Source organism: Cercospora kikuchii, assembly GCF_019650295.1.
Source record: "Cercospora kikuchii DNA, contig_00006, whole genome shotgun sequence".
In the NCBI taxonomy this organism is placed as follows: domain Eukaryota; kingdom Fungi; phylum Ascomycota; class Dothideomycetes; order Mycosphaerellales; family Mycosphaerellaceae; genus Cercospora; species Cercospora kikuchii.
This window is the reverse complement of record NW_025408587.1, coordinates 769,152-790,817: the sequence shown is the minus strand read 5'-3', so window position 1 is coordinate 790,817 and position 21,666 is coordinate 769,152. Positions and strand designations below refer to the sequence as shown.

The following is a 21,666-nucleotide window of genomic DNA, read 5'->3' as shown; positions in this document are numbered from 1 at the left end:
CCAAATTGCCTTTCAGGCATGGATTTCCTTATATTGTTCGACTTCTACTGCAGCGTCCAGCATTTCATGTTAGCGCCAACGGCCATTGGGATGGCCAAACATCTGATGATACCCACGTCATACAACGGATCTAATGTGTGCTATCTACTAATCACAACCTTTCACAAAAGCGTTGATTGCCTTTTGCACGCATTTCCAAGGATACATTAGAAAGGATGAGAGAGAGCGAGATTCTTGTGTTGAAATTAGCGCCACAGAGCGATTTAAGATAGGGACATAACCGGACAAAATTTATCATATGTACTTTTTGTGCAGTTGATCAACTGATTGACTGCAGACATAGTTTCTGCTCTTCGTCCCAGTTTCAGCTCCTCCAGTCTTGATCAAGCGCGTCTCAACATTACGACGTACTTCCATCCTACGCGGCAGCCTGGCCAGCAGCCCACTTCTTATACATTTCATCATACAATCTCAAATCCTCCCTCGCATCCTCCGCTGACGTCTTGACCTTCTTCCCATTCACAATACACTCGTACAATTCCTGCAACTCCACCGTATAAGCATCCTCATACGAGCCCAACATCTCTCTCGTCTCAATCTCTCCTTCGGAATTCTTTTCTTGCACAACGACCTTGATCGCCAATCCCTTGACAAATGGAGAATCGTACTGAATCCAGACTCTCTTCTTCTCTCCATATACCGCAAGATGTGCATCGAAATCTGGTACTTCATCCCAGCCGGATTCGTAGGTCACGGTAAAGGGCTCTTTGCCTGGGGATTTGGTGTTGTGGAATGTGAACATGGCCGTGTAAACTGGATCGTTGGCTGTAACGGCTAAGACTTCTGATGGGGAGCCTAGAACTTCACGCATGAGGGAAAGATCATGTGAGCCGAGCGTTCCGAGGAATCGACAGAGTTTGATGCCCTGTTCTGTGATGGGTTGGTCGCCGGGGAAGACTTCTTTGTAGAGAGCATTGAGACGGTTATCTCGATCTTCTGCAGCAGAAGAGGGAATGTCGTCTACGTGCCTAACGGCGAAGGCACCACTTTGAGAGACGAAGAGCGGATTCGGGCCTGGGAAGTCGCGGACTCGGGCGTAGTGGATTCTTGGGATTGATTCGACTTCGCGTTTGAAGGTCTGAGTGAAGGATTTGGCGTAGCGTCTCATGTAGCCGATGAAGACGACGAGGCCGTTGGATTTGGCTTGGGCGGCGATGACACGATCGGCGCTTTGCACGGAGAGGGTGAAGGGCTTCTCGATCATGACATGTTTGCCGGCTTCGAGGGCTGCGATTGTATATGGTTCGTGAAATTCGTCGCTAGTGAGTATGAACACGACGTCGATGTCTGAGCTCTTAAAGATGTCGTTAGGGTCGCTTGTTGCCAGAGGTATATGGAATTTGGCAGCACAGTGTTCGGCGGTCTGTTTAAGGAATTAGCACTGATATTGCCTGCGATGATCTGCGAAATTTGTTTTACCTTTTTCGAGATATCACAAACGGCGGTTGTGGTATAAAGATGGCTGAGAAGACCTAGAACGGGAAGGTGGATGACTTGGGCAACTTCGCCAGCACCAATGACACCAACGCGTAGTCGTTTCTGTGTTTCTGCCATGTTGTTATCGCGCAGCAAAGCTTGCGGGCGAAGATGGAAGAGTGTTCAAGTTGCAGTTCGGTGGAGGTCTTGCAAAGTTCCAGCAGTGTGACGTCAAGGCAACCGACGAAGTGTTTCCGTAAACAAATGGATGGAGTGTTTGTAGAATGTGTCAGTGTGAACGCAGAAGCTGTTGTACTTATTCTTTTCGTGATTTCTTGTTGCGAGAAGGCGAGTGCTGCACCTCCGCCGGATCCAAAGCCGCCTCCATCGCGAGAGTCGGGTCGGAAAGCTCGCTTTGAGCTTCGACAAGCCACCAGGATTGCTAGGAAACTCACATCGAACATGCGCCAAGTAGGAATTGCCTCTTCCAGTGGGCGGAACGTCCGAATCTAGGCCAGTAACAGCGATCTCCACGACATGAGCACGTCTTTGAAAAGTAGCATACGTTGCAAAATGCAAGGCCTCGAGAGGGGGCGTCTTCTTGGCCCACGTCCCCTAGGGTCGCTGATCAAAGTTGGCCACGTCAATATACGTGCATGTGCACCGACATACGTGTCCTCAACGAAGTCATGCTTGCGGTGCCACTGCAGATGTGCTCGTATTCTCGTCAATCATAATGTACATGTATACAGATCATACCTTCCCCTCACGCCATCTCTGCTGCACTCTTGAGTTTCTCGCTCCTGCCTTTCACATACTTGGTCAAGTCTCCGACGGGAAGAGCGATCGGGAAATCGACAGACTCCAAGACCATGGAGAACCAGAGGTACCAAGCGATGATGCTCGCGATGAAGGAGAAGTAACCACCGGCGATTCGGGTGGTGTTGCTGAGAGCCACGAGGCCATCTGCAGCGTAGAAGTACCTGTCAATTGTCAGCGAAGTCCGTCAAGAGCGATCGGTTGAAAGAGACGTACGATGCTGTCAGGCACGGGAAAGTGACCACGAAGCAAAGGAGGATTGCGACGAGGCAGATGTTTGTTCGGATGGCGGCAATGGCGTAGAGAAGACAGAGGACTGCCATCCACATCAAGAACATGGCGAAGCTGCGATAGAATGCAGGCGAGTCGTCGTTATATCCATTGATGACATTGAAGAAAGGAGTAAGTGTTGCACCTGCCATTGTTAGTATGTTCCACATAGCAAATTCGAGGAAACTCACCAAATGCTCCCCAGAAGCCTCCGAAAGTGAAGAACACGACTGCCGGGAATGTGTTGCCCTGGCCAATTCGTCAGCCTTCCGCGTCCGCAACAATTGAGTATACGCCGATCTTACCAAGATCCATTCACCAATACCGCCAGCGTAAAGTAGCACTGCTCCCAGGAAGAAGTAGGCACCAGTGCCTGCTGAAGCATTGCCATTACCACCGCCAGCTCCTCCCCATCCGATGAGATCGATAGCTGCTGGCGTGTTGGCGAGAAGGAAGCCACCAAGGGCAATGGGTGTCGGGTTTCCGAATGTCCAGCGCAGGTTGCCAGCAACAGGAGTCTCCGGCGAAAGATAGAGCTACGTCTCTTGGTCAGCCTTCCGATTGATGAAAAGTGTCAATTCACCATTATGCTCACCTTCTCGAACTGCGAAGGCGTTGGCTTCAGCTTCTCCAGGTTCTCAATGTGTTGTTGATGATGTTTGGCATGATGGACGTCGTCGTAATTGAGCGAAGATGTTGAATCGGGGGACGGGTTGTGTGCCATGATGAAAAGATGCGGTGACAATGCAAGACTGTGGTGATGAGAACGGACTGGGATCGATGAGATGTTGATTGGTATTGTTGGATCGAAGCCTTGCTTGCTCTACCTGAACCAGCACGTCTCCGACGACCTTATATCTTATGACACTTGCTGAGACTCCTGGCAAGAGCCTCCTGAACAGACCGTCCCTCGTTGGTGATACTCGGTCCCGCTGCACGTGTATTCTGGCCCGCGAGCTCGCTGAACATCTCCGCGATCCGCACCACAAGTCTGGGGTAATCTGGGGTCCTGGGGATCTATTGCGGGAATAATTTGTTCTACGTGAGGCCAGAATCCTTCAAAGTTGAATGGCTATAGCGAACGCGTGCCATTTTGCGGGACACGATGCTAGCGGCGACACTGACAGACGGTAGCGTGCGTTTGTCGGGTCAAGCTACCCACAATCTGCGCGAAAGGGAGTGGTGTCGAGGTTGTCCTAAGCTTCCGTGCCAGCTGCTCGCTGTGCTGGCGGAAGACCAGCTTGACTGGGCAAGAGTCTGGACTGGGCTAGATCTTGGTCAAACACTAGGCTCCCATTGTGTGAAGCTGATTGGGTGTATCACACGTGGATCTGAACTCAATCGGCAACAAGCATATCCACGTGCTAAGTGCAGATCCCTTCGTCCGCGGACAATTGCAGAAACCAGAGGGAGGCCCCCAGCGTCGTTGTATACTACCCGTAATGGGTATGGCTCAGTTGGTGACGGTGGTAAAGCGGTTGAAGAATCAGGTTTCCGCAGCTGCATTTCCAAATACCAGCAATGACTTTGGTCTGTGACCAATCGCTCGGCTCGCAGGAGCCAAAGGCTACGTAAAAATGCGCGACTACTCCTGCTCCAGGAGTAGATCGAGTTGGCATCTGTGCGAGTACTCGTTCCGCCTAGTGTTACGCTCAGAGCATCGTGGATCGATGCGAGACTCAATCATTCGGGGCACTGTGCTCTTAGCGATAGATCAATCGTGCTCTAATTTCCAGAATTACTGTCGCCATCCAGCTGTTTGGTAGAGCTCAGTTGCCATCGGGTCATTGAGCAAGCGCGCCGTTCGAGCGCAAGCCCGGCGATAGAGCTTTGAATCCGGCAATCGCAGTGACGCGGACTACATCATCCAGCATACTGTATCCTATTTGGCTTGCCGCTGTTTCCATCCAGTCAAGACCTCTGTTCATTGCACGGCAGCCTTGGATATGTGCCGAGTCTTTCATATGCACAACTTGCACTCGCAGCTCCTCATCTCAAATCATGAATCCACGCGCCTTCCATCTCAGTCGGGAAAGGGGCGAATACGGTATTAGGGTCAGAGAATGCATCATGGTGTATGCTGTAATCGTGATAGCTGTCGTACACCATGCCACCGTTCGGAACCGGTTGCGGGTGGTGGGGAATCCATTGGTGTTTAGGTGGGGGCTGTTCCGGCGTACGAGAATCATGGCCAGGAACGTAGAGCGCGGGAGTGGGACTTGTTGTAGCCGAGCTTCCATCACCTGCTTGACTGACCACGCGGACCGACTGGTTGATTAGTGCCAGGGCCTGCTTCATGAAGCTCGCTCCAGCTTCGGAGTTGACTTTGAGATTCCATTTGTACTCCTTTAGCTTCCGCTCGTACAATCCCCTCTCGTCATCGCTGAAACTTGTGAACGATAGTGTCTGACCCAAGGCGTGTATCAACGCGCAACATTTCGCTGATGGGAAGTACCAGAACGAGTGCAAATGCTGCGCTTGCAGTCTTTGTACGAAGTCTGTGCCATTACTGAACCTTTCCGTTGCGGCAGCTCGACAGACTTGTGCTATGGTAGGGTCCGGGCGGGCTGTCTCGTTCAACGTTCGAAGAAGCTTTTTGTGAAGGCAGACCTCAACTGTGAGATAGGCTAATCGTAAGTAGCCCACCGACGAAAGTTTCATGGATGCCGCAGTGTCCATTTTGAGCGTTTCGGGAAGTGTAACGAACCAGTCCTTTAGACTTATTTGCAGCGGCTTCATCCATTCAAGCAGTACGGCCAGAGGATCTGCAGCGCCTCCAAGCATTCGCCTCGCACGTGCCGAGAAGATGCTTCTCAGGATCTCTCCCAGAACGACAGAGAGGTGCGCCATGTACGTGAAGACGAGACGGCCTCGTTCGACCTCGCCACTCCCTTCTTGGTCATCTTCGACGTTTTCAGGAAAGTCCATCTCAGACAAGTCTTCGACCTCCCAGTCGTCCATGCTGATCAGAGAAGGCCGGCTCTCAAGTAGGGAAGTCCACTTATCCTGGATGAATAATGCCCACCCGATGCGTCTCCTCAGACCTATCTCCCAATCCGGTAGCTCCCAGTGCGAGCAATCGAGGTGCAGGCCGAGTCCGTGCGCAATGTTCACAAGCTGTACTGTCAATCGATCACGGTTGTCGTTTGATGCTCCCATGACTACAAGCCACGACGTCAGCTCGCGTTCCTACTGCAGTCGCTAGCGCTCTCGCTCCTCACATGTACATCGCCGAGACAGGAGTGCGTTGTAGTTGACTAGAAGATGCGAACTTAAAAGCATGGAAAGGAATTCACTTACACGCTTTTTGCCACTGCGATAGCAACAGGCCAGCTTGTATCGTAGAGAGCTTTGGCCTTCGCATGGTGTTTTGGAGAGAGCTGAAAGCCAGAGCTTGCAACGCTGCTGTATCGATCATGCGACACCTTGCCAGTTGCTCATCGTAGGCCCAGTAGCTGGAAGCGAGCAGGTATACTGCCGCAAGTAAGGGTGGCGAAAATTCGCGATATGATCGTGCATACTTTTCCAGATAGACGTCCTTGTGGATGATAGGGAAGCTCGGATGAACGACGCGGAAGAAGAGTTCGACAAGCTTCTTGCCATGACCGTTGGCGAGGGCTTCGATCTCGTCGACGACAGTCCGTTCTTGCTCGTAGCCTTCCGTTTGTTCATCCGGAATGATACGGAAGGCGTGAGACGGGTGGACGAAGCGGATGTAGTCTTGCTTCTGCTTCCCATCGCTCGTGGTTGCCGTGGAGTCGACTGCATGGCTACTGTACACGTCTGGCACGGCATTGAGGCCGACGTATTCGCTGTGATGGCGGTTCTGCAAGCCCAAGGTGCACGTCAACAGGCTGCCCGGCAGCGTGTCGTACTCCTCGACGCCGGTGCCGGGCTTCAGATGCAAGGTCCGCTTTCGCTTCAATGGCACCTGCGAGGCGGTGGAGACGGTGCTGGCGGTGGCGCTCAAAGCCTGCGCCTGAGCCTGGATGTTGCGCTTGCGCGGCTGGGGTGCTTCAATGTAGGTGCAGGCCTGGCCGTGGAATCTGCAGAGGACGCAGATGGAGCTGCCGTCCTCGGTCACGCACTTGGACTTCCTGCGACGGCACGCATCGCACGGTCGACTGCGCTTCGCCGCCAGCGCGTCGTGATGGGCGGGCCGGGCGTGCTTCGAAGGACCGGCCGCGACATCCCTGGGCTTGGAGTACTGCGAGCCGTCCATGATGGCCTAATCGTCGGCGCACCGCAGCATCGGCCGGCGCAGGAGTGGCAGTGGTCAGGCAGCTCGCCGGCCGGGGGAGTGCATCGAGGCCGTTCAGCGCGACAGGCAGGTGATGGTGGCTCCAGTCTCTACTGCACGACGATGATGCTGTCCCACCACTGCCCTCTGCCAAACTCTGGATCGGCGTCGATCCGGGCTCCGCGATAAGGACGATGCTTTCGCTGGCCATCTGCCTCAGCACAAAGTCGTGGCTGCCGTGCCTTTGCGCTGCACAAAAGCAGCAGTCATCCCTCTGCTGTTCCCCTCGGACCCAGCTGCGTTCGCAGACATGATATGCACTTGGCCATCCCCGCTCTGCGTCAGCTGGCAGAACGTCGGAACGCGTCGTCGTCTTTCTTATTTCCACGCCCGCTCCACTGCCCAGCCCAGCGCCCACGACTTTTCGGCCTCTCGCCATGTCACTCGAGCAACTACCGGAGCTATGCCTATCCCAGCCTGCCCCAATTTTGCACTTTTCGCTGCCATCATTCCTCTATATTGCTCTGCAGTCTGCCTGCCATGTCGACCGCCAACCTTCAAGCGGCCGAGCGAGACACGACGTTCTCCCATCGACTGCGCTGCGCTGCCTGGCGCCATGGCCCGTCACCGGTGTCTGCATCGCGCTAGAGCAGTGCTCCTAGCTCGTCCAGACCAGTGATCCTTCGCAGGCAGGAACCCCCATCTCCAGTAGAGTCACTCGTTCTAGGGCCAACGGCTGAGGATGCATCGGACAGTGACACACTTGTTCCCAGGCCCCCGGCGGCGGCCTTGTGGCCCGGAAATGGGGACCATGCTGAGCCTCATGAACGACTGCTCCACGGCCACTGGCTCGCTGCATGCCACGTTCGATCGGCCTGTCCGCTCACGTTGGCGTAGCTTCATGCGGGCACCGCAGCACCTCGGACAAGCCTAGCTGAGGCTGACGGCGAGTGCGGCAACGATGCGCGCAGCGACTGCTGCAACACGACAACGGTCGAAAGAGAACGAACGCACTCGCGATCGGCTGCACGGCGGGAGCGCGACCTGCATGCGGGTGGCGTCTGTGATCCACAGACATGGGTCCGCGAGACATGGAGAGCAGCGCGCTACTGCCTGCCAGCCGCCTACCCCCGGCCGTATCCCAGCTCTGAGGGCGCGTGGAAGGCGGTCTCTCGCGTCAACAGCCTCACTTTGGCCGAGTGATCTCGATACCATCACCGCCGCAGCTGGACCCGCGCGTTGCTGTCCTCGACTGAGCGCTGGATGGTCGCCCAGTGAGCCCGCTGCCTGCCTGCCTGGCGCCACACTCACGGTACTTATAAGACAATGCCGGCAGGTGCTGATGGCACACCGACCGCTTCCTCTGCCCACTCTGCCACCACCACGTCCTCGTCCCAGCGCCGCACACAGCGCCCAGCAGAAGAAGCTCCTCTTCCCCCCCGCTCTCCCTCCCGTCTTCACCGCTCCACAAACTATTGCTACCCGCCTCGCATGTTCGAGACAGTTCACTTGCATTCATGAGCAATCAGCTAGCTACTGACACGTCATTTCATCCGCCCACCTCCACTCCTTCTGTACGCGAATCCCCGCTGGACACGCCCGCCTCAACGCCTTCTGACTCGCCCCAGCGAACCACTGCACCGCCGATCACCGCCCTGCGAACTGCTGTCAGTGGCGGCAACATGGACGACGTCTCAAAAGATGACGCCGCCGCCGCCTCAGAGCGCCAGGAAACCGATGAGCCCGCCGCCAAGCAGGTCGCCGACGATCCGGTGAAGGCTGCTGCTGCGAAGAAGAAGGCCAAGTGCGTTAGGCCGAAGCACAAGAAACGATCCAAGGCGAAGAGAAAGAAGTCTTCCCAGAAGAAGTCCTCTCGCGACGATTCTAGCTCTGACAGCGACTCCGACGACGAATCGGCCTCGGACGACAGCTCCGACAGCTCATCAGAAGAGGAGCAGCGGAAGAAGAAGTCGGCGAAATCGAAAGCGAAGAAGGCGAGCAAGAGGCGGCGGAAGAGTAAGACTAAGAAGCAGGAGTCGGAGAGTGATAGCGAAGAGTCTGAGAGCGAGGTATGTGTGGCAGTACGTGGTAGCCAACGGTTTGACACTGACTTCTGCAGGAGAGCTCTTCCTCCTCCGAGGACGAGTCTGCCCGCCGGCGAAAGAAGACCAAGAAAGCAAAGAAGGCCGCGGACACCGAGACCGAAGAGGCCGGAAGCGATGGCGAGGACGATATGGCCGCCCTACAGCTTCAGCTGCAAGAGCTCAGTGCGAAGATTGACGAAATGAAGACCAACCCGAAGAAGAGCGCGCTTAAGAAGCGACGTGCGAGTATCAAATCAACGTCAAGTACGAAGCGTAAGAGCAAGAAAGCAGATGGCTTGGACTACAAACGTGTTGATCAGCTTTGGGACAGCACCATACACAACTACAAGCTGAAGGAGAGCGCGGAAGAAGAGGAGGGCGAGTTTACAGAGTATGCTTTCCTGGTGCGAAGACGATTTGATTGGGAGAACAAGTACCAGAGCACCGTCATCGACATCAAGTCGAAAGCCCTCCGGGCTGTTCTGGCGGTTGTCATGAAAGATTGCAAGAGTGTGAGTCTCGAAGCCGAGGAGCCCACGATCGACCCGAACCTGCTCTTCTTGTACCTCGAAGACCTGCGAACGTACTACAGAAAGACGCTAAAGAACAAGATCAAGACTGAGCGCAAGAAGAAGGTGGTCAAGAAGCTGGAACAGCAGAAGGCTGTGTGTAGAACACTCGTCCAATTTATCGACGATGATTACGCCGAAACCAAGAAGACGCTGTATCCATTACTGGCTGCCGGCAATATCACATTCGACCTCCTCTGGGCGCTGTTCACGCCCAATGACATCGCCATCACCTCTTGCTACGGCGCGTGGGAGCACCCTCGCTGTTTTAAGGCCGACTGGGCAATGAAATACGCCACAATTGCCAAGGGGGAATGGTATTGCATCGAAGGAAAGTACATGGAATACGATGGCAAGAGCTTCGGATTTGGTGACTTTGAGGTCGACATCGAATCTTTCAAGGGGCCACGCAAAATCACCAGCCTGGCTGCATATCCGCTCAAATACCACCGCGATCCCGAGGGTATCAGAAAGCAGATCATCGCCCGCGGTGAGAAGTTTGTCAACATGGAGGGAATGCAATACCGGTCCCACAAAGGTCTCGCATTCATGAAGAAGAAGAAGGCGATACTCAAGATCAACATCTCAGGCAGAATTATTGTGGACCCGGCCACCTTCCGCCGCGTGAACGCAAACTACCCGATCTCCATCATTAAGCCCAAAGAATCGGACGACCTTTTCAGCGACTCCGAGGATGACGACTGCTCGTGTTGCAGCGACCCAGGCGACGACGATGCACCCGGCGCGGATGACAAGCTGGAGGATGATGAGTTCGGCGGCGGTAACAACCACAAATCCAAATTCAAGTACAAGTGGGTGGAAGATGCCCAGGGCGAACCTCATTATGTCGCTGTTGAAGTTGACGAAGATGGCGAGCCTATTCGATCTCAGCAGATCGAGACCTTGGACAAGCGCACTTACACTGAAGAGCAACTGCTGTTGACGTCACCCGTAGTGCTTGGGTTCGCCTTCTCGGAGAAGCTGTGGCTCGAATTTTCACTCTCCGGTGTTGAAGACATTGTTTGGAACGATGATGCCTACGACTCCCTGGTTCTGCCCAACGACAAGAAGAGCACTGTCCGTGCGTTGGTTGAGAGCCACAAGTTCCACCCTGCCCAGGCCATTGACGACGTGATTCAAGGCAAGGGCAAAGGTCTGGTATTCGTCTTGCATGGCCCACCAGGAACTGGAAAGACATTGACAGCTGAATCTGTGAGCGAGGCATTGCGGTCCCCACTGTACATTGTCTCAGCCGGAGAACTTGGCACTGATCCCGCCCGACTTGAGCAGGAGCTGCAGAAGATTTTGGATATTGCCCACTCTTGGGGCGCTCTGCTACTGCTTGATGAGGCAGATGTATTCTTGGAGAAACGAGAGGTGCACGACATACACCGCAACGCGCTGGTCTCGATCTTCTTGCGCTTGCTTGAATACTTCCAAGGCATTCTCTTCCTCACGACCAACAGAGTGGAGACTTTCGACGATGCTTTCCAGTCCCGTATTCATGTCGCTTTGCGATATGATGAGCTGACGCCAAAGGCCCGCAAGGAGATTTGGAAGAATTTCATTGAGCGTGTCCGCAAGCAAGGCGAACTCAATGAGCAGAACGACACCAAGGACGTCGTTGGAGTCGACAAATTCAGCGAAGAGGACTTCGTGGCTCTGTCCAGACATCGTCTCAATGGTCGACAGATCAAGAACATGGCTCGCACAGCGCAAGCATTGGCTATTAACGAGGGGCAGAAATTGACCATGGGCCATATCAAGCGAGTATTAGACGTGGCGGAGACTTTCGACCGCGACCTCAAGGGTGGTGCCGGATATCTAGACGCTATGCGCTCGTACACATAACGGCCAAAACGAGGGCTTGATCACATCTCGGCGGGCGTTCATTTTGGACATCGTCTACAGTTGGGAAGGCGCTGTGGCATTCGGACTATCATAACTGCATCTCCGCTCTTTGGATTTGATTGAGGTTTCGGCATTGTGTAGCAACAGACTGATACGAACATTCGAGTACGGCAGCAGAAGGTAACAGACGAACGCGAAACGGCCGATTTTGACATGTAGTTACCTAGTCACACGGCAACGATCACTGTGCATTGCTTTTACTAAATTGACTGTGTTGCATTCCGATGTAGTAGTCTGAAGCCCTTCCATGGAAGGATGACGACTCAGCGAGGCTGTTCTGCTCGAGAGTGAAGATATGGGGGATGATTCGATACGGCTTGCATGCCAAGATTTATGCAAAGTGATATCTTCATAATTACACCGCTTGCCTCGATTCACGCTATTGCACCACATCAACGTGCTTGCACTCGCGAACGCACCCATAATCGACTACGGACCAACGGTACGGAGTGCAGCACTTCTCCAGACAAGTCCAAGCGATGTCGTCCGACTCCTGGCCGCCGGCATCAGGTCTGACGACCAAAGTCGTACCTCGCAAAGAGGCAGTATTCCAAGTATACTCGTCCAGGGAAATCGCCGCGCCCGCATCACAAGTCCTCGAAACAGTGCTGCACATTGAGAACTACAAAGCATGGAACACCTGGATTCCAAGCGGCCGAATCGTAAAGCAAGACACAGTCAACGGCGAAGAAGCCAACGACCTCACCCACCTCCACAAAAACACCGCTTTCATTTTCAACGTAATCATGGACGCCAACAAACCCTCCAAATTCACAGAAACCAATCTCATCGTCACGGATATTTCGACACCCTCACAGCCATCTGATTATTTGGATTCTGAAATGCTTCAAGACCCCAGCTTCGAAGCCGATATCAATAAAGTTTATCGCGTCTCGTGGGCAACGCACGGCGGTTGGATGACGAAAGGTCTCAGAAGCGAGCGCTTTCACGAAATTATCCCGATCGCGGGCAAAGAGAATGAGGAATGTGAAGTCCGTACGTGGGAGATTATGGGAGGTGTTTTGGCGTATACTGTTAAGTGGTTGTTTCAAGGTACGTTGCAAGAGAAGTTTGAGTTGTGGACGAGTGATTTGAAGAGTTGGTGTGAGAAGCAGGCGGTGGAGAGAGGGAATTCTTGAAAGCTTTGATTTGAGATTTTGATGATGATTGATGAAACTTGATGGGAGTTGGGTTGGGTTGTGTTGGGGTTGGAAATTTGGAGTACCAGTATCCTGGGTCTGCGAAGCGTGGCTGTGGCACGCCTTCGTCATTGTAACTTTTCTCCGAACTTTGAAGCACAGGCGCTGCATCGACACATCGACAAGCTCGATGAAAGGACCCTTGGAGGGTTTAGTTGAAGTTCGGGTGCCACGATGGCATGCAGCACCTCGTGTAGTGGAGCAGATCTTCTAGCGTTGGACTGAAGCTAAGGTAAATCAAACCTGCCCTTGTCTTTAGTGCATATCGAAAAGACATCGATGATTTCAGAAAAAAAGGCTGAGCATCTCCCAACTGCTTCATCGTGCGATGGAGCTGGATATCAAACAGCTGCGTCATGTTCGCTGTACGCGAACATTGGCATTGTACTGCACATTGGCTGTCGTCCTCTGATGAGTGGGTCGCTCATGAGCTGGCTTGCTGCAACGCAATGCAGTCTGCAGGGGACCAGCAGACTTTCCAAAAAGAAGAGACGTGGCGACTGCCAGGTGCAATGCAGCCATCGAACCCAGACGCCTTGATTGGCGCCTTCGTTCATGTCCTGATATGCGGTGCATCGAAGTGCTTGACAGTGTGGGGGACTGCGTGGTTCGCATCACGTTGGCATGCGATTGAGGAAGCACATGCACAACCACACATGATCAACCTGATACAATGTGAAGCAAGAAGTGATGCAAAGTATTCAATATTTTTCCGTGATCGACTGGTTCGTGGACCTGCACGCGCTAATGAGAATCGAAGTATGTGACATGTTCGCGAATCATGCACCACTGTGGGAATAGTAAAGCAGCCGCCGCCAAATTTTTGCCTGTCCTCCTGGGGAATTTTTGATAACACAACGCCTTCCTCCCTCAAACGCACTCATGCAGCCAAGCTGAATTCGGTTCCAATATCTGTTTGTGTGATGGCTGTCCAGCTTGTTCTGGCCTGCTGAAAGAGTCTCGCTGCGCCGGCTTTGCTTCGTCCGGTTCGTAGATGCTCGCAACAATCGTAGAATGAAACAGTACTGTCTTCTTCCCAGAGTGATTCTGCTATTATCCTTCGCACCATGACGTCTGTCCACTTGACGTGGTCTTCGCGCTTCACGACTGGCAGATCTGTAGAGTTCTCGATCGAGTACAAGAGTCGTAAGGCTTCAATGAGCAGATCTTGTTTCCATTTTTGGGGTCCGTTCAGTGGCTCGAGAGCGATGAGTTCGCGTAGCATCCACGTGATTTTGTAGTATTCGAACTTCCACTCTGTTGATGCGCAGGATGGGACTGGTGTTGAAAGTAGGGAATTTTGCTTTTGCTTGCGTGTCGTTGTTCTTGCTTGCACTGGCCACATCGATGGCGATAGGACCTCCGCCATGGTAAGAGATCGATGGAGTCTTGGTTGATAATGCTCTACAGTATATAGAGCTCGAAACACAGAAGAGAAGTAGAGTGACGCAATGTTGTGAGGTTTGACTGGCGTATTGATGTGTATGTTGGTGTGAACGGCCAAGGTATGTGATATGGTTTGGAGATGGTTGACTGGTGAGTGGGTTGCTATGTCGATTGAACGTTGGCGGCGAGAGACATAGACATAGGGCATTTAACAGAAAGATCGGCACCGAAGCGAGAGCTATAGGGTACACGCCACGAAGAGTCCTGCACACCCTGAACGAGATTCCACGGTACCCAGGCCTACCCATGTTTCGAGTGAGCTGCGCCTCTGTAGGGACTTGGGATCGATCTCGGCCTATGGACACCGTGTCGTGGCCGCCACGAGCGCGCCATCGCATGTCTGGGCGCGTCGCTTCCCAGGTGCCTGCGTCGCTGTGCTCGCCGGAAGACGTCGCTGCTGCTTGCGCTGAACGCCATTCGTGCTGCTGCAGTGGCCCGAGGGCGTCGCACCGCAGCTGCTGCAACAGCTGATCAGTCGAGCGGCTGGAATGCCCGGTCGCGGTCGGTCTCACGAAGACACCGATCCGCGTCCGCAGGCCTGCGGGCGCCCGACTGCAGTGGCGTGACGCGTCGCACTGTGCGTGCTGCTACGCAATCTCGTCTTGGGCTGGCGACCGTGACGAAGCTTCTCCTGGCCCTCAGTCTGACTTCATGCCATGTCTCGAGTGCCTGCGTCTGCGTAAGACAGACGGTGTGACTGGTCGCGATGCTCTTGGCAGTCGCCGTGAGTTGTTTCAAGCCACCGTGTACATCCCGGCGATACCTCTCCACGCCACGAAGGTCTGGCCAAGCCATCCGCCATCTAGCGAGGACATCCTACTGTGACCAGAACCCAACTGGGACATCTGGAGTCTCTGGATGAGCCAAATATTGGCCGCGCCTCATGCCAGCTGACACAGACCTCCCGTCGCTACATAGGACTTCTATTCAGTGTGAAATCCTTCTCCCGCTCCCGAACTGAACCAAGAATGGTGCTCGACATCCGATGTAAACCGACAAACAGATCACAGTCACAAAGTGTGGCGGAAGCGTCTTCGCGCCACCGACCTGCATCCCTATCCTGATCGTGGAATTAGGCAGTGAGCAGATCCTGGACAGCACATCGCTCGTTGACTCAGTCCAGCAATCTGTGAGCAGAGGCTAGGCCTTGACGCCGCGCGAGGCAGCAGCTGCATTCTCTTGCGATGAGGTCACGACAAGGAGACGTCTCACCGTATGCTCTGCTAGGTCTGTCATATTGCGCGATCATCCACGGCGTAGAAGAGCTTTTCCCTGCGGCGGTTTTGACCGGCGGAATATGGCCTGCTCTGCTCGGGTTGCCCGAGTGCGAGATGGGGCCTTGGTTGTCCCGGCTTGATGAGAAGCACATTTGATGACCTCGTTGGGCGTAAGAAGCCAGCAAAGTTCGTGATCGAGACCTGAAGTGCAACCAGCATTCGTCTAAGCGCATTGGGATAAATCGATCAATGGGCAGAAATCGAAGAATCGCGAGTGTTGTTTGTGAACCCTTCACCCTTTCTGCGTTCTTGCACGTCAGCAAATGTCGGCAGTCCAAACACCAGGTAGTCCATCATTTTAGACGCTCGAGAGCCTGACGTAAGAGCGGGCGAGAGACAGGGCGATAAGTCTGATGTTGCGACAATCGCATCCTGGGTTGCTAATGCAAATACACAAAACGAAGACAGACTCAAGACTCAAGAGATGTGTCGGCCTTGGCGGGGTATGGTTTGATTCTGTTACGAAGCCTGCTGTCTGCTGATCGCTCCTCCCAAGCAACACACGAGATTAGCGCTACAAAAAGCGACTGCCTGTTGTGACATGATGATGCCTTCCTCGAATTGCGTCCAGGCTTGGCGCCCGCCTTGTCTGCATCTTGGAATCTCACCTTCATTCCCGCTTTTGGAATGGTTCGTATCTAAAGCGCGAGGTGACGCAGAGCAATTTCTATCATAGTTTCTGCAACATCGTTGCTGGGCATCAGGCGACTTCATGGAGAACTCACGACTGCACTCACCTTATGCGCCGTTTGCAACGTGACGCTGGCTCACGCCTTACTGAGAGCAGAGGGAGGTAAAAGAGCACAACACCAGCATATGGACGATCGTTACCAAGTACTAGCCAGTCGGCAAGATACCACTGCGAATGCTCCCTCCGTTCAGCTTCACGAAAACTTTCTGAACAGCTGATCTGATCGGCACTGCGAGGATATGCTCACCATTGCTGCTCCTCTTCATGCTCTTTGCGACCTCGACTACTTCACGCCCATCGAGCGTGCTTCGAGGCACTCGAGCTTTCCGCCGTTTTCGCCGTAACTCAAAATATTCTGGATGTTCCCACGGTCTACCTCTGCGGTCGCCTCTCATCCTGGAGCATCTGAGTCTGGTGGCCTGGATTTGATTGCGTGCGGATAGTCCTTCAGATCGGGCCGTTTCCATCGCGATTATCTGTTCAAAGGCGTGAACAAGCGACGAGGCGGTGTTCTCTGTGGGCGACTGTCGTTCCGCGGGGCATGATGCCGTAAATAACAACTTTAGCTGTGCGCATTGCAGCCGCCATGCATCCTTCTCTCACTCTGCTATTGGCTTCTCTCCCCAAGCGCGATCTCAGTGATGCAGTCTTGCAGAGCTTTGCATGTTGAGTCTGCCGTTACTCTCGTATTCATCGATGGCACTGCGCAGGAACAAAATTGGCCGGAGGCGTGTGGCTTGAGTTGGTACCGGCTGCTACAGAGTCAGAAAGGCAGCGGCGCGAGACACGGCCGAGACCTTCATTTGCCAAGAGATTCCACGTGAGGCCGCACCCCTTCTCACCATATCCTTCTTCCCTTTCACCTCGCCCCGACCTCATCCATCTTCCATCTTGGATCTCGCGTGGCCAACGCTCACACGTGGTGTGTTCTCAGCACGCACAGCGGGGCAAAGACCGGTCTGCAAAAACCAAAGTTGGCGAGCCGTCATTTTATCGTTGCTTCTGGCCGACACTCCAATCGAGCATCCTAAAATGGGAGAGTTTGCTCCTATGGCTTGGAGCCAAGCAACTTTGAGATTCCACATCGGAGTTAAGTTCAGCGGCACGTCCTAAAGCGGCAGTGATAGCACAAGATCGCACTATCAAGATCAAAGGGCGTTTCTTCACTTGGTTCGGCATTCGGTCTGCCGCCGCCTAGTCTGCAGACCACGTCGACCGTACTGACGCCAAGGGCCCTCCTCGTGCGATGGCACTGATAGCGTGGCCGATGGTGAAGGTCGACCTGACTAGCCAGCGCACTCGTACAGTCGGCACGATACGAAAGCCGAGAGGCTGCCGGCTGCTATGAGATTAGGAGCGCCATGGCGTTACGGGAGTGAAGACACAGGCGCCTTCGTTCGCTGAAGATATATAATAAGCATCACATGCCCTGGCAACTGGTTTGGATGTGCCGACGACGTTGATGATCCTCTTCTTTCATTTCTCTTTCCTATTTGGGCTCTCGTAACATTCTATTTCATCTCGCGAACACATTTACTAGGGTTGTAGGGTCATCGAACCCACAAGCACAGAGGCGCTATGCCGACCATTCTCAAGCTCTCCGCGGTTCTCCTCAATCTGGGCCTGGCATTGGCCCTGGACAGATGCCCCACTGCAGAGACATCCTACACAGGCTCCACCGGTGCTAAATGGGCAATATGCCCGGACACTGATGTGCAGGGCAACAGTGTAGCAATGCACAACAATATTGGCTCAGCTCAAGATTGCGCAGCGAGATGCAATGCTGATGGAAGATGCACCCGCGCGGTCTGGGACTCCCAGGGCAGAGTGTGTCATATCAAGGCGAACAACATCCCAAATGCGAACTGGGTCTCCGATGGACGCTTCGACGTTATCCGTCTCAACAACGATCTTAAAGAGGGAACTGTCATCGCCAATTGCCCATTCACCACCGGCAGCTACACTTCCTCAGGTGGCACACGATACCAAGTCTGTCCAGATACGGACTACCGGGGCGCAACCGCGCAGGGAATCAACGGCGTCACTTCTCAAACCGCGTGCGCCCAACGCTGCGGAAACACTTCCGGGTGTACCAAAGCTGTTTACGACAAGGTCAATCAGTTTTGCCACCTTAAAGACACGGTCGATGAGGCCACGCAAGTCTGGAACTTGAATAGACAATACGATGTTATTCACGTTGTAACGAACTACAATCCCGCAACGCAAGGTCGCTGGACTGACTTGATCCGACTCCCATTGATCCCAGTCGCGACCTATGCAGTACCAGAATACCCAGAATCGTCTCGACTGCTATTTTTCTCCTCCAACGGCCTTGATACTTTTGGGGGTTCTGGCGGATTTACTCAGTTTGCCGACTTCAACTACAAAACAGGCGCCGTTTCACAGAGAGAGGTTGCCAACACACAGCATGATATGTTCTGTCCTGGAATCAGTGCTCTTGCCGATGGACGTGTCATGATCACCGGGGGCTCAAACGCCGAAGTCACCAGTATCTGGAGCCCAGAAACAGGCGCATTTACACGAGGACCCAACATGGATCAAGCTCGAGGATACCAGAGCTCGACTACGCTCTCAGACGGTCGTGTCTTTACTATCGGAGGCTCCTGGTCTGGCGGAGAAGGCGGCAAGAATGGCGAAGTCTATGATCCAAAGGCCAACACATGGACCTGGCTCGATAATGCAGACGTCGTGCCCATGCTCACAGCCGATCCGGGAGGCCAGTATCGCAGCGATAACCATGCGTGGTTGTATGGCTGGAAGAATGGCAGTGTCTTTCAAGCTGGACCCAGCATTAGACAGAATTGGTGAGTAACAATTTCCTTTCAGTGAACAGACACAGTATCACCAAGACACAACTAACATTGAGTAGGTACGGAACCTCCAACAGTGGCTCAGTCCAACAAGCCGGCTCCCGCCCCAACACCGATCACCAAATGTGCGGCACCAGCGTAATGTACGACAGCGGCAAGATCCTGTCCTGCGGAGGCAGCAGAAACTACGACGGCGCAGAATCCACTCGCGCCGCACACATCACCACAATTAACAACGCCTTCCAAGCCGCAACCAACGAACGCGTAGCAGACATGTCCTGGCCTCGCGTCTACCACAACAGCGTCGTCCTCCCAGACGGCAAAGTCCTCGTCACAGGCGGAATGAAATTCGGCGCAAACTTCAAAGACGCCCCAGGAGTCATGAAAGCCGAACTCTTCAACCCATCAACAAAACGCTGGACCGTCATGGCCCCCGAAGCCGCTCCAAGAAACTACCACTCCGCTTCAATCCTCCTCGCCGACGCCCGAGTCTGGTCCGGTGGCGGAGGTCTCTGCTGGCAAGGCGGAAACTGCGGCAAAGAGAACGATCACCCAGATGGACAAATCTTCAGTCCACCTTATCTTTTCAACTCTGATGGTTCTGCCGCTACACGTCCCATGATCAATTCTGTTTCTACGACTTCCGTTCGCGTGGGCGGTAGTTTCAGAGTGCAGATGAGTAATACTGGCACTTACACATTTTCCTTGGTGCGCTTAGGATCTGCTACTCATTCTGTGAATACGGATCAGCGCAGGATTCCCATTACGGCATCGAGGAGTTCTTCGACCTGGACTTTCCGACTTCCGAATGACTCTGGAGTTCTCATTCCAGGTAACTGGTTCCTGTTTGCGTTGAATGGCAATGGAGTTCCCAGTGTGGCGAAGACCATCAAGATTGGTGTTTGAGAATTTCAATCAGAGAAGTCCATTGTAGACATTTTTATTCTTGCATCATTTCAGCTGAGCGCCTATGGTACATGTTCATCATTTCAATAGCTGTATGAAACGATCACACGAACCCTACTTCCTGTCCCTCGCCGCAAGATCAGACCTTGGACTTGACAGTGTATCCACGCGACCAAAATCCAGGCCATTGGTCTGGTACGGACTGCAAAATCCACCTTGTGATTATCGAATTCACTTCCTGCGGCTTCTCCTGCGCGACCCAGTGTCCAGCCTCAATCGAAGCTTCTGTAAGATTCTTGCAATACTTTCTCTGAGGCTCAGCAAGTGGTGAGGTGAACGTATCACAGACAGTATCGTAACGTGCACCAATGAACAGAGTTGGCATGAGCAGATATCCGTCATTCTTTGCATCGTCGAAGAAGTACTTGCGGTTGACCTGGTGATTTGAGTACCAAGCATCGGCTCCATAGAATGAGGTGCGCTCCATAGCTTCGACGAGGTCTTTGTAAGTCTCTTCATCGATACAAAGACGCTCAATCGGGAGCTGCTTCATCTGAGGATCTGGCTTCTCAGCACCTCCGAACCAGCCGCCATCAGCAGTGACAGTCGCAGTAATCGCCGGCTTGCCCAGACTCGCGGGGCTGCCCTTTGCGTAGAGGGCACGTATGATGGCTGCAGCATCTGCATCAAAGAATGCAGTTGCCTTGTCGAAGCTTTCCTCGTAGAATTTCTGGTATGACCATTGTCCGTAGGGGAATTTGTCCGCAGGGTAGAAGTCGCGATTGACCAATTTCAGTTCTTCTTCGAGACCTTTCTCGATGACGTGGGATGGGACAGCGAGACCGGCTGCTGCGATAGTCTTCTCAGGGTAGTGCTCTGCAAAACTCCAGACAGCACCGCACCCCCAATCGTGCCCGATCCAAATTGCAGCATCTCGGCCGGTATCTTCGAGCAGGGCGACCATGCCCAGGTTGAGTTGTTGCAGGGCGTAGTCTTCCTTCTGCTTCCTTGCTGTCGACCGGCCATAGCCTGTTACAGCGTCAGTGACGAATATGCAGATTAGTAATACTGTGATGCCTCTCACCAGGCATATCCGGGGCTACAACTCTAAAGCCCAGTGCAGAGAAGGTATCGAGCTGAGACTTCCATGTCTTTGCGATTGCTGGCCAACCTAGCAGGTGTCAGACAGCGTTCGATCACTAATACTCCTCAGTGCTTACCATGAACAAAGATCAATAGTGGACCGTCCTTGGGGCCGGCGGCCAGGTAGAAGATCTTCTTCTGGCCATCGGCGTAGCTGACTTCGTGCTCTTCGTAGTTGGCCATTTTCAATTCGCTTATGTGAATGCTATTTCACCCATTCAAAAGTAGAAGTGTGAGGTGATATCAGCAGCAAAGCGCTTTTAAAGAGGAGATGACTCTCTTGGCATTGGAAGCAATGGATCCAATACGGTTCAGCTCGGCTATTGTGTGACCTGTTTGAGCGAAGTGGGTGTGGGTTGATCCTGCTTGGGCTTAGTAATGCGACACGCTGTCAGCGATCCACTCTGTTTTCAAAGAACATCGAGAGGCAATCACAGCCATCTCATCAAAGGTTGCTTGTTAGCTGCATGCTAGGAAGGTCATGACTCGATGCCGCTGAATCGCTCCGAACGTAGCTTAGAATTTGGCAATGAATGCGAATGGCGATGGAGAGTGGTACGTACGACAGACATGAAATCCTGGACATCAGCCCCCACGGTTCGCGGCCCGCTGCTGATATGCTTCATAACTGCATGCGATGCTCTACGCGCGCCGCTCGCAGCTGACACTTTACGTTGTGCATACGCGCTTCGGAAGCAGCTGCGAAGGAGCACAGTGGAGAACACATGTGGAAGCCGCGATCCTCCAAGGGCTTTGGACAATTCCTTCGAGAGTGACAGCTTTCGAGCTCAAGCCTCCTGCTAC

General features: G+C 53.5%; 8 protein-coding genes across 8 annotated transcripts; 3 read left to right on the top strand and 5 right to left on the bottom strand.

The window, feature by feature from the left end:
• Positions 1–418: 418 nt before the first annotated feature.
• On the bottom strand, positions 419–1,614 carry CKM354_000922400 (uncharacterized protein; the record flags this gene model as incomplete). The annotated part of the gene is made up of 2 exons (XM_044804637.1): positions 419–1,423; positions 1,480–1,614. The coding sequence occupies 2 exons, from the start codon at positions 1,612–1,614 to the stop codon at positions 419–421; spliced, it is 1,140 nt and encodes a 379-aa protein (XP_044660572.1).
• Positions 1,615–2,242: 628 nt separating this feature from the next.
• CKM354_000922300 (uncharacterized protein) lies at positions 2,243–3,289 on the bottom strand (the record flags this gene model as incomplete). Its single annotated transcript, XM_044804636.1, has 5 exons — positions 2,243–2,459; positions 2,512–2,710; positions 2,757–2,814; positions 2,871–3,101; positions 3,161–3,289. The coding sequence occupies 5 exons, from the start codon at positions 3,287–3,289 to the stop codon at positions 2,243–2,245; spliced, it is 834 nt and encodes a 277-aa protein (XP_044660571.1).
• A 1,265-nt stretch (positions 3,290–4,554) lies between these two features.
• On the bottom strand, positions 4,555–6,787 carry CKM354_000922200 (uncharacterized protein; the record flags this gene model as incomplete). The annotated part of the gene is made up of 2 exons (XM_044804635.1): positions 4,555–5,726; positions 5,866–6,787. 2 exons carry the CDS (start codon positions 6,785–6,787, stop codon positions 4,555–4,557), a joined length of 2,094 nt encoding a protein of 697 aa, XP_044660570.1.
• A 1,535-nt stretch (positions 6,788–8,322) lies between these two features.
• On the top strand, positions 8,323–11,309 carry CKM354_000922100 (uncharacterized protein; the record flags this gene model as incomplete). Its single annotated transcript, XM_044804634.1, has 3 exons — positions 8,323–8,379; positions 8,434–8,874; positions 8,925–11,309. The coding sequence occupies 3 exons, from the start codon at positions 8,323–8,325 to the stop codon at positions 11,307–11,309; spliced, it is 2,883 nt and encodes a 960-aa protein (XP_044660569.1).
• Positions 11,310–11,848: 539 nt separating this feature from the next.
• CKM354_000922000 (uncharacterized protein) lies at positions 11,849–12,508 on the top strand (the record flags this gene model as incomplete). The annotated part of the gene is made up of 1 exon (XM_044804633.1): positions 11,849–12,508. The coding sequence occupies one exon, from the start codon at positions 11,849–11,851 to the stop codon at positions 12,506–12,508; it is 660 nt and encodes a 219-aa protein (XP_044660568.1).
• Positions 12,509–13,448: 940 nt separating this feature from the next.
• CKM354_000921900 (uncharacterized protein) lies at positions 13,449–13,937 on the bottom strand (the record flags this gene model as incomplete). Its single annotated transcript, XM_044804632.1, has 1 exon — positions 13,449–13,937. One exon carries the CDS (start codon positions 13,935–13,937, stop codon positions 13,449–13,451), a length of 489 nt encoding a protein of 162 aa, XP_044660567.1.
• A 3,623-nt stretch (positions 13,938–17,560) lies between these two features.
• Positions 17,561–19,719, top strand: CKM354_000921800 (uncharacterized protein; the record flags this gene model as incomplete). Its single annotated transcript, XM_044804631.1, has 2 exons — positions 17,561–18,807; positions 18,873–19,719. The coding sequence occupies 2 exons, from the start codon at positions 17,561–17,563 to the stop codon at positions 19,717–19,719; spliced, it is 2,094 nt and encodes a 697-aa protein (XP_044660566.1).
• A 139-nt stretch (positions 19,720–19,858) lies between these two features.
• On the bottom strand, positions 19,859–21,045 carry CKM354_000921700 (uncharacterized protein; the record flags this gene model as incomplete). Its single annotated transcript, XM_044804630.1, has 3 exons — positions 19,859–20,748; positions 20,804–20,890; positions 20,940–21,045. The coding sequence occupies 3 exons, from the start codon at positions 21,043–21,045 to the stop codon at positions 19,859–19,861; spliced, it is 1,083 nt and encodes a 360-aa protein (XP_044660565.1).
• Between the last annotated feature and the right edge of the window lie 621 nt (positions 21,046–21,666).